We start from the raw sequence: 12429 nt of genomic DNA, 5'->3' as shown, positions 1-12429 counted from the left end.
AACGTACACGCGCACGCGCGCGCGCGCACACACATACACATGTATATATATAAATCTCTCCCCCTTCCACGCTCTCCCTCTTTCTCTCTTTCCGTATAACAAGAAATATAATTTTTAAAAATTTCAGTATACATTAAAAAAGTATATAACAATCGATGCATTCCAATTTATATATTCGTAATACTTCCAAGAAATCATATAAAATTAAAAAAGATATCAGTCTTAAAGTTTAGCTTTTAAGCTCATCATTAATTTTTCCAATTTCATAGCTTTTTGAAGATTACCACTGATCTTCAATTTTCCTGTCATAAATGCTGTTGTTGGCTTTAGTTTACCTAAATTAAATATAACAAATGAATGCAAAATATAAATATAAGATAAAAAAATAATATTACTATTTATATAAAACATTTTTATTACCAGAAAACATTGCAAAGAATTGTTCCGAATTCATTGTAAGGGTTGCGTCTGCTGGATCTTTTGGTTCACCTTTCCCAGTAGAACCATTACCATTTCTAAGATCTAAATACCACGTACTAGCTTCTTCTCCTACATAATACGTAAATAATTGTTTAAATATTATTTTGAAGAATAGAACGAACGAAATGGCAATGAAATAGCAATATTACCTTTCACATTGAATTGATATAAAGCATTAGTTTTGCTAACAAGCTCTGAATTCAAGTTAGCATTAATAGCAGAAAATATTTCTGCAACTTTTCCATTACCAAAATCACTAGATTTCTGGGATGGCTGTTTGACTGTATCCTTTATAGCATTCAAATCGAGTTTGGAATTAGTATAATCATCCAGAAAAAAATCGAGCATCAAATTGTCTGCGTTTTCTGTAAAAATTTATTTATTTAATAATTCTTTATTCTTGAAGAAAATATATGACAAAAGATACAAGAAATAATAAATACCTGGATTGCAAGCATAATGTTTAAAATCAGTAATGCCTTCCTTTCTTAATATATCTTCGTCAATTAAAAATTGTCCAGTGATAGATCTACTATCTTTACAAATTAAAGCATAAACGGCATCTGCCACAATTTCAGCTTTACGACTGTAATTACTAGAGTTTGGCCCTGTTAGCATCTCAATTGCAGCAGTATGGATAGCTGAATATTAATAACGATACAGTAATTATTATTTATTAAAAAACATTGCCAACTTTTGCGTAGAAATAATATAGCACAAATAATTTGTTAATTTCTATAACATACCAGTTTTTGGCCATACAGCATTAACAGCAATACCATCTTTTTTAAACTCTTCTGCCATGCCAAGTACACATATAGACATTCCATACTTGGCCATTGTATATGCCAGATGATTTTGGAACCAAATTGGTTTCATATTCAATGGTGGACTTATGTTTACTATATGAGGATTAGCACTCTTTTTTAGATGAGGTATACATAGCTTGGACCTGTATTAATTTCATTCTCATTATTACATTATAAAAGCATTATATAAAGATTGATTAAATATTAGATAATAAAGTATTAATCTATATAAAGTATTAATGTAGAAAAGCAAATTAATTACTTACACAAGGAAAGTACCTCTTGCATTAATATTATTCATAAGATCATATTTTTTCATGTCTGTGGCCAGAGTATCTGTTAAGGATATGGCACTTGCGTTGTTAACAACGATATCAATGCCACCAAATTTATTAATTGCATTTTCAACAGCAGATTTTACTTGTCCTTCATCTCTGATATCGACAATACAAGGAAGAGCTTTACCACCTGCTTCTTCGACTAAATGTTTTAAATATATAATAGTTTTAATTTGCGCGTAAGTAAGGAATATACATGGAAGAATATTTAGATGCATTATATATTTTTATGTGTATATATATATATATATATATATATATATATATTGATATTATTAATATTGCTATATAATTACTTTCTGCAACTGCACTGTAAACAGTGCCTGGTAATTTTGGATGAGGTTCTGCTGTTTTTGCAGCAACTACTATATTTGCTCCGTCCCTTGCTGCCTTTAAAGCAATACTCTTTCCAATACCTCGTGATGCACCAGTTACGAAAATAGTAAGTCCTGCTAGTTTTCTGTATTTATACAGGATATTGTTATAAGATTATTTATAAGATAATAAATACAAAGAGGAGAAGAAGGGAAAGGTAAGAGGATAAGTATAGAAAAGACAGATTAAATAACATTCGTGTTTAGTCATATGTCTATGTACTTATATAGCACTTAATAAAATTATTAGAAAAATATTTAACGAAAACGCATACCCTGTGTTTATCATGTTGTAGAAAGTATAAGAAATATAATAATTATTACGAAAACGACAGGTGCGCACTAGTATAGCAATCAAACTAAATTGGAAGTGAACTAAAAGAGTTTAACAGAACTTAAAGAAAGTGAGAGCGTAAGAAAATATTCGTTAAATAGTTCCCGGTGACCAATCAACACGATAAAAAAATATAATAAAATTTAACTGATATATAATGTACAAGATATATATTCATATCGTTACTATAGACAATATTCGACCTTTGAACGTGGATTACCATTACGATACGTATACACTGCGTACTAGCGGTACAAAGTATAATTACGCATTACTTTTTGAACTTGATCGGAAAAACTCGGATCTTAAATCTTGGTTCATTATCTATTTTTATAGAATAAAACAAAATAATAAAAAATAAAATAATTTCAGCAATATATATTTACTATTTTACGCTGATTTTTTTCTTATAATTATAGGTTAAATAAGTATAACTCTGAAACTATTCATTTATTTACAATTAGAAAAAGCTTAACTTATATTTGATACATTTACTATTATAAGATAGTCCATTTGTTTCATTCATTAATCATTTGTGATTATCGATTGAGTACGTATTGTAATAACGAATTGTTGGTGCATTTGACGAAATTGTAGCTTTACGAAGTTTCTCGTATATGCTTTGATTCGTTGATGGAGTGAATCTTACAGTCTTGTTGTATGATCTCGAATTTGGGGTAAAACTATAAAATTAAACGGACATACGGATATACATACGTAATAATCATTTTTATTGGTTCATCTTTATTCAATCATAAAAATGTAATAACCAATGAAATATATTCAAAATTTACCTATCAATGTGCATTCTTCTTGCATCGATAAGTATCTCTCTACGATTAAAGGTAGATGAATTATCAGAGATTACATTACCAGGATATGCAAATTTCATATTTATTGTTTCCATATTTTCTCGAAGTTTGCGATACTTTTCAGTTATTATTTGCATATTTTGTGCGAGTTTACGATATTCTTCCTTCAATAAGTTATACTTTCTATCCTTAAAAGTTAAATATAATAATAAGATGAAGAAAAAAATAAGAAGGTAAAGGTTTTATAAAAAGTTAGATATACAATTTGATAAAAACGACTTAGAATAATTTTAGTTTGTGCACTTTGGAAATTTGCTATTTCAGGTAATGGTTGTATGGCTTCATTTAGTGGAATAAACAAAGATGCTACTTTAGGTAATAACGGTTCTTCCAATTGCAACGATGCAATTTCTCCATTATTACATCTTGGACAAGGTCTAATACCTACAGTTAATTGATATATATATGTAAATATGTATTTACAAGTAGAATAAGTATATTTAGCTCTTGAAAAAATAAATATCAATATATATTTCTTTCTTATATTGTAATTAGATTCTTCATTTCTACAATAGAAAGTTTTAAATGAGTACCTTCGTCTAAGCAATTATCACAAAATATGTGCCCGCATTGAGTTATTCTAAATGGTTTCTTTCTTCTGCTTTTCGTAGAATAACATTTATTACAAATGTAGCTATTCATTTGTCAATACAATATAATATACGAAGCGATAACACATTTAGTTTTTTAATACAACTGTTCTCAATGTTTTGTCGGATAAAAGTGAACGATGATCAAATCTTATCTAATTCAATTAGATTTTATACACTTGCATTACGTATTTTTTATTTTTTATCTTTTAAGAAATAATTTATTCTTCACGGTATTTAGTATATTTATAAGTACATTATAGAGTTAGAAAAATAAAAATTCGAAACATAAATATGAAGTATCGTATGCGATTGTGATAATTCGATATTTTATAGAACCAATCAATTTGATATTTTCGAATTTCGACTAATCGATTATCGATATTTAGACGAAATTTTATAAGTTGACATTTAAATTAAATATTATTCGTTTATATTATACATAGCACAGATATTACGGTAACATTTTACTAATTTGCATAATGATGTAAATATGTTATGTTTATAATTAATATTATGACATTTGCATCAGAAAATAATTATCTGTCATGTACAAATATGTGCATACATATATATAGTGTTTCATCATATACGTCATAAATCGATATCTTCTAATATATAAACTAAGTAATTATATAAAAATGTTTTTTTTTTCAACTTGATTCTGTAAAAATGTAGATGAATTGATTATACATCTCTTGTGCTATAAAAAAAAAAAAAAAAAAAAAAAAGAAAATTATCCCCATTACAAAGGTAGGAAAATACGGACTAAATTTTGCTTTGAACGTTTGTCCAAATTTCATGAGTTTCAAAAGTTATAAAGATTTGAATTTTGTGCAATAGAAATTTTGGTCCCCAATGAGTTAGAAGATTTCGAATTCTAACACATACAAATGATAAAGCATTGTATATAATAGAATAGATAAAATTAACCTTATTACAGATCTTCTATAAAATATATCAATACTTACAGAATTTGACGTAATATAAAATGATGATAACGTTTTAATATGTGGAAATAAAATTTCAATAAAAACACATTCAATTTCAACTAATATTATTGCGGAATATTCTTTGTGGTTTGTATAAAATTATACATGATTTAAGATATACAATGATACATCATTAAAATAGTATTAACAAAGTTAAAAGATCTATACTTTATTTTTATATATGAAGCTTTCAATGAAAAGGATCTAGTTAACTTTGTGTAAGTGCTACAGCACCATTTTGTCCAATCAATCCACTTTGTGATACTACTGCCAAGTTTGAAGATTCATTAATGCTAACAGGTGATGCAGAATGATTATTTACATTTGTGGCAGCTAATGCTTTATTACGCAATTCAAATACTTGTTGTATTGCTTTGCGAAAACATAAGAAATTATAATCTATAACACCTGCAATTTCATATAATTCATAAGTACACAAATATAATCTTTATTTATAAACATTCTGTACTATTTAAATATATTTAAAAATAGTCTTTTACCTTGCCTGTCAAAATTATCCTCTCTTAAAATGCAAACCAATGCTAAAAATTTATTTACTTCACGGAGAAACAAAATTGTGCCATTATTTAATTTAATTAAACTAGAACTTTGATTATCAAACGCTGCTGCTTCTAAATCTTCTCTCAGTCTGCATGAAAACAAACATTATGATGTAATAGTTATAAAAGAAATTTGTAAAAGTATTTAAATTAAGTATATTTATTTACCCATATATGCAAGAGACATCGATTACTACATCTATCATATCACAGCAAAGTTCGTAGCTTTGCATATCTACAGGAGAACTATCTGTTGCGATATAAATTTTGGATACGACGTCAAAGAGAAATGCTTTCTCAATTGCAGAGTTCTGTAATATTATTTAGCTTATTATGCTAAGTAGGAATAATGCCAGAATAATAATAATGATAAGCTTATACATACCGATATAAGTATATTCAGTAAATTTTCCAATGTTGGTAATTGTGGTATTAACTTTTGAACAACTTTACTAAAAGCTTCGAATATGCTATGATCATATATCGATGTCAAGTGAAAACTTAGGTGTATCTGGTCGCATCCTAAAACAAATTTGTATTAATTGATGAATTTTGTTTAGGCTTGTATCAGGAAAATAATAATTGAATTTACCGGAATCTGCTAAATCATCATTAGCCCTTGTGTGTATGTCCCTTTGTGTTTCCATTTTACAATCATCCGATAGTCCATCAACTTTATGAATGAAAACTTCAAACTTTATTGCTTGATTGACCTTGTATGCTTTTGTAACTGTCAAATGAAGTTTATTGAGAGCTTCCATATAATCATCCTGTGCATCAATTACAAAGACTAATGCGCCGCAACCTCCGAATATCATGTCACTATCGAAAGTAGGATCAAAGAAATCAATTTGTCCTGGGAAATCCCAAATTTGAAACTGAACAAAGCTAGAATTACTTATATCGTCTTTAATGACTTTATTTGTACTTTCCAAGAATAATGTTTCATTCGGTGACATTTTGTGAAAGACTACTTTCTGTATAGACGATTTTCCGCTTCTAAAATATATTAAAGAAAATAAAATATGTATTAACATGAAGACATATTAAAATCGTAATTATATGTAATAATTGAGAATTCTAATAGATTCTTCAAAATGTATGTACCTTCTAAGACCCATTAAAAGTATCCTAGGTTTTTGTTCTCCTGCTAAAGGATCTGTAGATATCTCTGCTTCTCCATCAAAGGGAGCATATCCAAAATCTTTTGGAAACGAATCAACATCATAACCTGGTTGGAACTGATCATCATCATCCTGGAGAATATAAAAGGTCGTAATAAATAAATAAACAATATTTTATCTACAGCCTATTCAATGACAAAGTAACAAATGACAGTTTGACACGTTCTCTTACCATGTTTCTTTTACAAGATTATTACCCGTTCGTTAGCCGATTCTATTAAATTTCGTACAAGATGTAATTGTTTCGATATCATTAAAATGCAAGGAAATAATCAGACTTGCGATAAAGAGGATAAGCCCAATGCTAATAACAGACAGAAAGCATTAACTGACAGAAAGCACAGACCGTGTATACGACTCTTGAACGCAATGTCAAAATTTCAGATGATAAATACTAGTTAGTGAATTGTTACCCATTTATGCATAGATCTACGATACCGACGTATCCTACGTACAGTTTCTCTGTCTATCAGTCACTTTATTACATATATTCCATTAATACCGATGGAAAAAAAAAATAAAATATATTTTTTCAAGTACAATAATAGAAGAAGATGCTCGAGTTGAATATAGTTAGGAAATATCTAATTGGTCCAATATTTCTTTTTATTAAAAAATTTATTTTTTAACGAACGATAGTATAACTCGATATTTTCGATATTTTCGATATTTCGATATTTTATGAATCGTTAGTGACAATATCGATAGATATTGAAATTGCGAACGAAACGTATGGTGGCCACGCAAAGGAAGAGCGATCTCGGGGCTCTTTTCCGGTTGTACAGTGTCGTGTGAGAGGTAATGAAATTCGAACTAGTTTGAATATCTTAGGAAATCTACTGTAATCCGATGATGCATTGAGCTCAATGATCTATCGTTAATAATACTTATATATTTCTTTAACATATTTCCGAAACAACATATATTTCTTCAGATATATTATTATTTTTATAGAGATCGTTTATAACCTTAATATGTATCATTCTATGCAATTCTTTTCAGCATTTTTAGTTTATCACATGTATCTGTGATTCTATTATATTTGACAGTTTGTTTTTATGTCATGCATTTTTACGATGTATATAAGTTTATAAACGTAGTCATATGAGTTTTATTAATTGCTCGTATGAGTGAATCTAGCAGTTGATTATTTACATTAAAGTACGATAATGTTATTGATATTGCAACAACCGATATTGCTTTAAATTGTATTTAAACATCATATGTGCTGTATTCTCTGCTTAAATAATTAATCTATAAATATACGTAGATACATAAATACACACGTATGCATATACATTTAAAATTATTCTACATTGAGAATTTGCTTTGATTCAATCTGATGAATTTCAAGTATTCGTTATATTGACGTTTATAAAAAAGTGATAGCGCAGAACTAATTTTATTCCTTTCGCATTGCAGAATGAAGCAGATAGTCACTAATCAGACAGTTAAAATCCCAGAGGGATTAACTGTAACGGTTAAGTCACGTTTGGTGACAGTAAAAGGACCAAGAGGTGTTTTAAAACGTTCTTTCAAACATCTAGCACTTGATATACGCGTAAGTATAATTCATTCAAAGTATATTTGAGGAAGAAAATTATATATAAAATGAAAAGTATATGCTGTATTTAGAAGAAATATTATCTGATAAGAAATACATTTTCCGATGATGAGATATTTGGATTCCCCTTCATTTTTTATAAATGATAACTTTATTCTGATATGGATGATAAAAACTGACCAACTAATTTCATATACATGTGGTGTTATTATATTTTTTTTTCTTTCTGTTTTTATAAAACATTACAGATGATTAATCCAAGGTTACTGAAAGTAGAAAAATGGTTTGGCACAAAGAAAGAATTAGCTGCAGTTCGTACTGTCTGCTCTCATATTGAAAATATGTTGAAAGGAGTGACAAAGGGATATCAATACAAAATGCGTGCTGTATATGCTCATTTTCCCATCAACTGTGTAACAACTGAGAATAACACAGTAATAGAAATTCGTAATTTTTTGGGTGAGAAATATATACGACGGGTTAAAATGGCTGCTGGTGTAACTGTTACGAATTCTGCCAAACAAAAGGATGAGTTAATAATAGAAGGCAACTCGTTAGAAGATGTTTCACGATCTGGTATACAATAAATGCAGTTATATTTAATAAAATTTTGATATATGATTAAGAAAATATGATTAAAAAATATCTAATCACATATTTTTATTTCAGCTGCCCTCATCCAGCAGTCAACTACTGTGAAAAACAAAGATATAAGAAAGTTCTTGGATGGACTTTATGTATCTGAGAAAACTACTGTTGTACAAGATGATGAATAAATGTTATTCTACAAAAATGGATAATATTCTGTTTTATTGTATTATTAATTGAGTAGATACTATATATAATGGCTCTTCTAAATCCAAATCATAATGTTAACAATATAATTTTAATATTGAATCATTTAATAATCAATCTTAAAATTTAATACATACATAAGACCTTCGATTTACATAATTTTCGAGGTACTAACGATATGATGCGCGGTAATTTGTAATATGAAATTGCCTCCATTTTTGCTTAGTAAATGCATTTGCCGCAGAAGGGCGCGCAAGAGCAATTACGCCTGCACTGAACTGAATATAAATATTTGTAACGTTATGGTTGATTTTTGGTGGCATTTTTTAAAAAATCTTACATTGTATAAATAAATTGATACGTATATGAGATAAATCTTAAAACACATCAATAATGTCGAAAGAATTGGTAAACATTGACGGAAATGTAAAAAGAGTTCAGAAAGAAAATTTAACCCCATACAAAGTTGCAATTGTTATGTTGATAAAAGAATATTGTAATGAAAGTCGTAAAGGTAATTCTTATAAGAGATTTTAATTAATATAAGAGATCTTATTTCTTTGAATATATGTTATTGTAAAATATCTTCGATTATATTTTAGCTATTGTGGTGAGACGTGATTTTTGTTTAGCAGCAGTAAAGTTAATTCAGGTAAGCATTAACCGATTAATGAATTGTAAATAACACGAATTTAAATAGATTATCTCATTAAAAGTTCTTTTTTCCTTTTTTCTTTTCTTTCTTTTCATTTCCTTTTTTCTAGTCACCTGATATGGAAATGTATACTTTATTACATATGTTGTATAGCAGTGAACATATTTATTCATTTGGACACGAGCTAGAACTTCAATTAAATACATTAATAGACAAAGGCATTGAGGGATTCTTAGATTTATTTGATAGTCTTGGAAGATTAATGAAATCTACATTAGATCATGCTATTTCAGTGCCTTTATTGAATAAAAATTCTGTTCTTGGATTATATGTCAGAAGAATAATTATATTTTTTGAAAAGTTGCCATTCGATCAAGCAGTTTTGCTATACGAAGATCTTAAGAACTATGTTAAGAAAAAGTCTAGAAGCCCTGAGAATACTGATATTTCATCTTGTTTAAAATTGGATGAACCTTATATTTATAAGTAAGTTTTTCTTTAGATTTATGTATTGTTCGATGGATACAAATATCTTTTAAATTATTCGAATTAATAGTAATAAAAGTACTACTGTATGGAGTGGAAGGCAAGCAGAATTACTCGTTGCACAACAAGCACATGCATTAAAAATGGACGAACATAAGGCTATGTCGCCTGTTGATCTACAAATTCTTATAAGAAAACTTCTACGTTCTAGTCCATATTATGCGGATGCTGTAAGCATTTTCTTCTATAAAAACTTATTTTATTAAATATTTATTATTTTTGCACATATTCATTTCTTTCAGCATTATCTGAGCTATTTGAATTGTTTACGTATAAACGAATACTGCAGCGCAATAGATAGCCTTTATCATTGTTTCGACAGATTAGCACCATCAGAAAGTCGTTCTACACCCGAAGATAAGTCTCGGACACTGAGATATGCCGCTTTAAATCTTGCAGTACTTCATGCTCATTTTAATCATAAGTATGTTTTATATAATATTCTTACTTAGAGCACAATGACCAATATATGTTTCTTATCAAGGAAAGTAGCCGAGGAAGCTTTGAAAGAAGCTATTATGATAGCACAAGAAGCAGGAGACAATGTTTGTTTACAGCTAGCGCATGCTTGGATGTACTATCTCACCAGCGAAAAAAAGTATGTTTTCAATGTTTATAGCATGTAATTCATAGTATTTCCTTTTATCAAGTTTATTAATTTTTCAGAGGTCCTCTTATAGAAAGATCTCTGGGAAAAGCAAGTATATTAGGAATTACATATACCACGGGTCTAGGGCTCATTGCTCTTTCCCATTATTCTGCTTTAGAATCTAAGCCACCCTCACAAATTTTTGAGGTATGTAACTCGAAGTCAAATTAAAAAAATTTCTTATATTCAGTGTCGATATATTTGTTTTAGACATTAATGAAATCAGATGTGTTGAATTGTCAACATTCTATGATTGATCTAATGTCATTAACTTATTCCGAAAAATCAGCACTCTGGGCATATTATGGAAAGATGGAACTTTCGTCGGTTTGTGCACAACTTCTTCTTCTACATAATGCAGGAAATAAAAAGCAAAATATATTCAATGGAACTTCAACTTGTCAAGCAGTAGTAAATGTTGCAAACATATTAGTAGAGTTTGGCGAATATGATCTTGTTGACATTATATTAGCTCATGCAAAAGAAAGATTCCCCAATTATCCATCAAATAAGGTTTATCTAATTTAATTGTATTGGACTGATTTGTGCTCAAATATCTTATAACGAAGAATGTCTTTAAAAATATTTACAGATGTGGATGTTGTGTGAACAATTATATGAATTTACAAAAATGATGAGACGCGAAAAGTGGAGCGAAGCTGATGCAATAGCTTTTCGTATATCTAGTTTAGATCCATTGGAATCTAAATTTAGGTAATGTGCAAGATGTGTTTTTTATATATTATAAAAATATCTTATATATATTATATAAATACATATTATATATATATATATATTTAAGATGTGCTTTAAGATATATTTTTTGATATATGATGATAATAGAAAATATTTTATATTATGAAAATATTGTTCATCTTTTGAAATTTCAGGCAAGCGGAGGTTTCTTTAGCCAAAGGAGACTATCCAAATACTTTGCATTTAATCGATAATATTGAAAAGATTTCTAATATAACACCAGAAAATCGAGTACGTGCTATGATTCTTCTGAGTCAAATAATGTGCGTATCTTTCTTGTCGGGAAACGAAACCGTGGGAATTAATTCTTTAGTGATTCTTAACAAAGCATTAGAATTAGCTACTCATAACTATTTATCCTATTACGAAGCTCTTATCAAGATGCATCTTGCGAATATACAAGTAATTATATCAAAGTTAATGTAACTTGTTAGTATATGAGCGTAAACAAATAAACATATATTGTATTTTCTTTTTTTATAGTTACTCATGGGATTACCTTCATTAGCAATGAACTTAGTTGATGAAGCTATCACGCATACTTTAGCTCATGGTGGATGTTACGAACAAGGGAGAGCACTTATTTTATATGCTAAATGTTTAGTTGGTACTGCTACTTCAACTTCGACAAAGTTACGAAAGGAAATAATTTTAAATGCTATAAAAGCGTTGTCTAAAGCAAGACATCACTTTAACAAAGTTGAAGCTTTTGGTAAAATACGCAGTGTATTGAGTTTACAAAGTATAATGTACAATGAAATAGACATGAAATTTGAACGAAATCAGTGTTCATTTGAATTGCGCCAGTTTGAAGAACAATTTCCTACTAAATTGGACAACATTTGTTTATATTAAAACGAAATAGACGTATTATGTTGTAAAATAATTTATACATTTATTTTTGCAATTACTTTTTGTGATTCTTATTTAG

At 28.5% G+C, this 12429-nt stretch overlaps 5 protein-coding genes across 5 annotated transcripts; 2 read left to right on the top strand and 3 right to left on the bottom strand.

Moving 5' to 3' along the window:
* Positions 1-156: 156 nt before the first annotated feature.
* On the bottom strand, positions 157-2597 carry LOC122637014 (hydroxysteroid dehydrogenase-like protein 2). The gene is made up of 8 exons (XM_043828820.1): positions 2277-2597; positions 1924-2087; positions 1556-1769; positions 1227-1432; positions 924-1121; positions 630-845; positions 421-549; positions 157-335 (listed from the first exon to the last, which is right to left on the bottom strand). Exons 1-8 carry the CDS (start codon positions 2288-2290, stop codon positions 223-225), a joined length of 1254 nt encoding a protein of 417 aa, XP_043684755.1. The 5' UTR covers positions 2291-2597; the 3' UTR covers positions 157-222.
* A 187-nt stretch (positions 2598-2784) lies between these two features.
* On the bottom strand, positions 2785-4474 carry LOC122637020 (RING finger protein nenya). Its single transcript, XM_043828829.1, has 4 exons — positions 3741-4474; positions 3410-3591; positions 3130-3335; positions 2785-3018 (listed from the first exon to the last, which is right to left on the bottom strand). The coding sequence occupies exons 1-4, from the start codon at positions 3847-3849 to the stop codon at positions 2865-2867; spliced, it is 651 nt and encodes a 216-aa protein (XP_043684764.1). The 5' UTR covers positions 3850-4474; the 3' UTR covers positions 2785-2864.
* Positions 4475-4837: 363 nt separating this feature from the next.
* LOC122637018 (ras-related GTP-binding protein C) lies at positions 4838-7096 on the bottom strand. The gene is made up of 8 exons (XM_043828826.1): positions 6947-7096; positions 6706-6837; positions 6457-6605; positions 5942-6348; positions 5735-5871; positions 5518-5660; positions 5290-5438; positions 4838-5197 (listed from the first exon to the last, which is right to left on the bottom strand). The coding sequence occupies exons 2-8, from the start codon at positions 6706-6708 to the stop codon at positions 4998-5000; spliced, it is 1188 nt and encodes a 395-aa protein (XP_043684761.1). The 5' UTR covers positions 6709-6837; positions 6947-7096; the 3' UTR covers positions 4838-4997.
* A 128-nt stretch (positions 7097-7224) lies between these two features.
* LOC122637021 (60S ribosomal protein L9) lies at positions 7225-8894 on the top strand. The gene is made up of 4 exons (XM_043828830.1): positions 7225-7331; positions 7956-8094; positions 8346-8673; positions 8767-8894. The coding sequence occupies exons 2-4, from the start codon at positions 7957-7959 to the stop codon at positions 8871-8873; spliced, it is 573 nt and encodes a 190-aa protein (XP_043684765.1). The 5' UTR covers positions 7225-7331; position 7956; the 3' UTR covers positions 8874-8894.
* Positions 8895-9047: 153 nt separating this feature from the next.
* LOC122637002 (anaphase-promoting complex subunit 5) lies at positions 9048-12384 on the top strand. Its single transcript, XM_043828788.1, has 11 exons — positions 9048-9406; positions 9495-9544; positions 9657-10033; positions 10104-10263; positions 10336-10517; positions 10578-10691; positions 10760-10889; positions 10953-11255; positions 11335-11456; positions 11633-11900; positions 11982-12384. The coding sequence occupies exons 1-11, from the start codon at positions 9286-9288 to the stop codon at positions 12351-12353; spliced, it is 2199 nt and encodes a 732-aa protein (XP_043684723.1). The 5' UTR covers positions 9048-9285; the 3' UTR covers positions 12354-12384.
* Positions 12385-12429: the final 45 nt, after the last annotated feature.

This window comes from Vespula pensylvanica, chromosome 24 (assembly GCF_014466175.1).
Source record: "Vespula pensylvanica isolate Volc-1 chromosome 24, ASM1446617v1, whole genome shotgun sequence".
In the NCBI taxonomy this organism is placed as follows: Eukaryota; Metazoa; Arthropoda; class Insecta; order Hymenoptera; family Vespidae; genus Vespula; species Vespula pensylvanica.
This window is presented reverse-complemented; position numbering and strand designations above follow the sequence as displayed.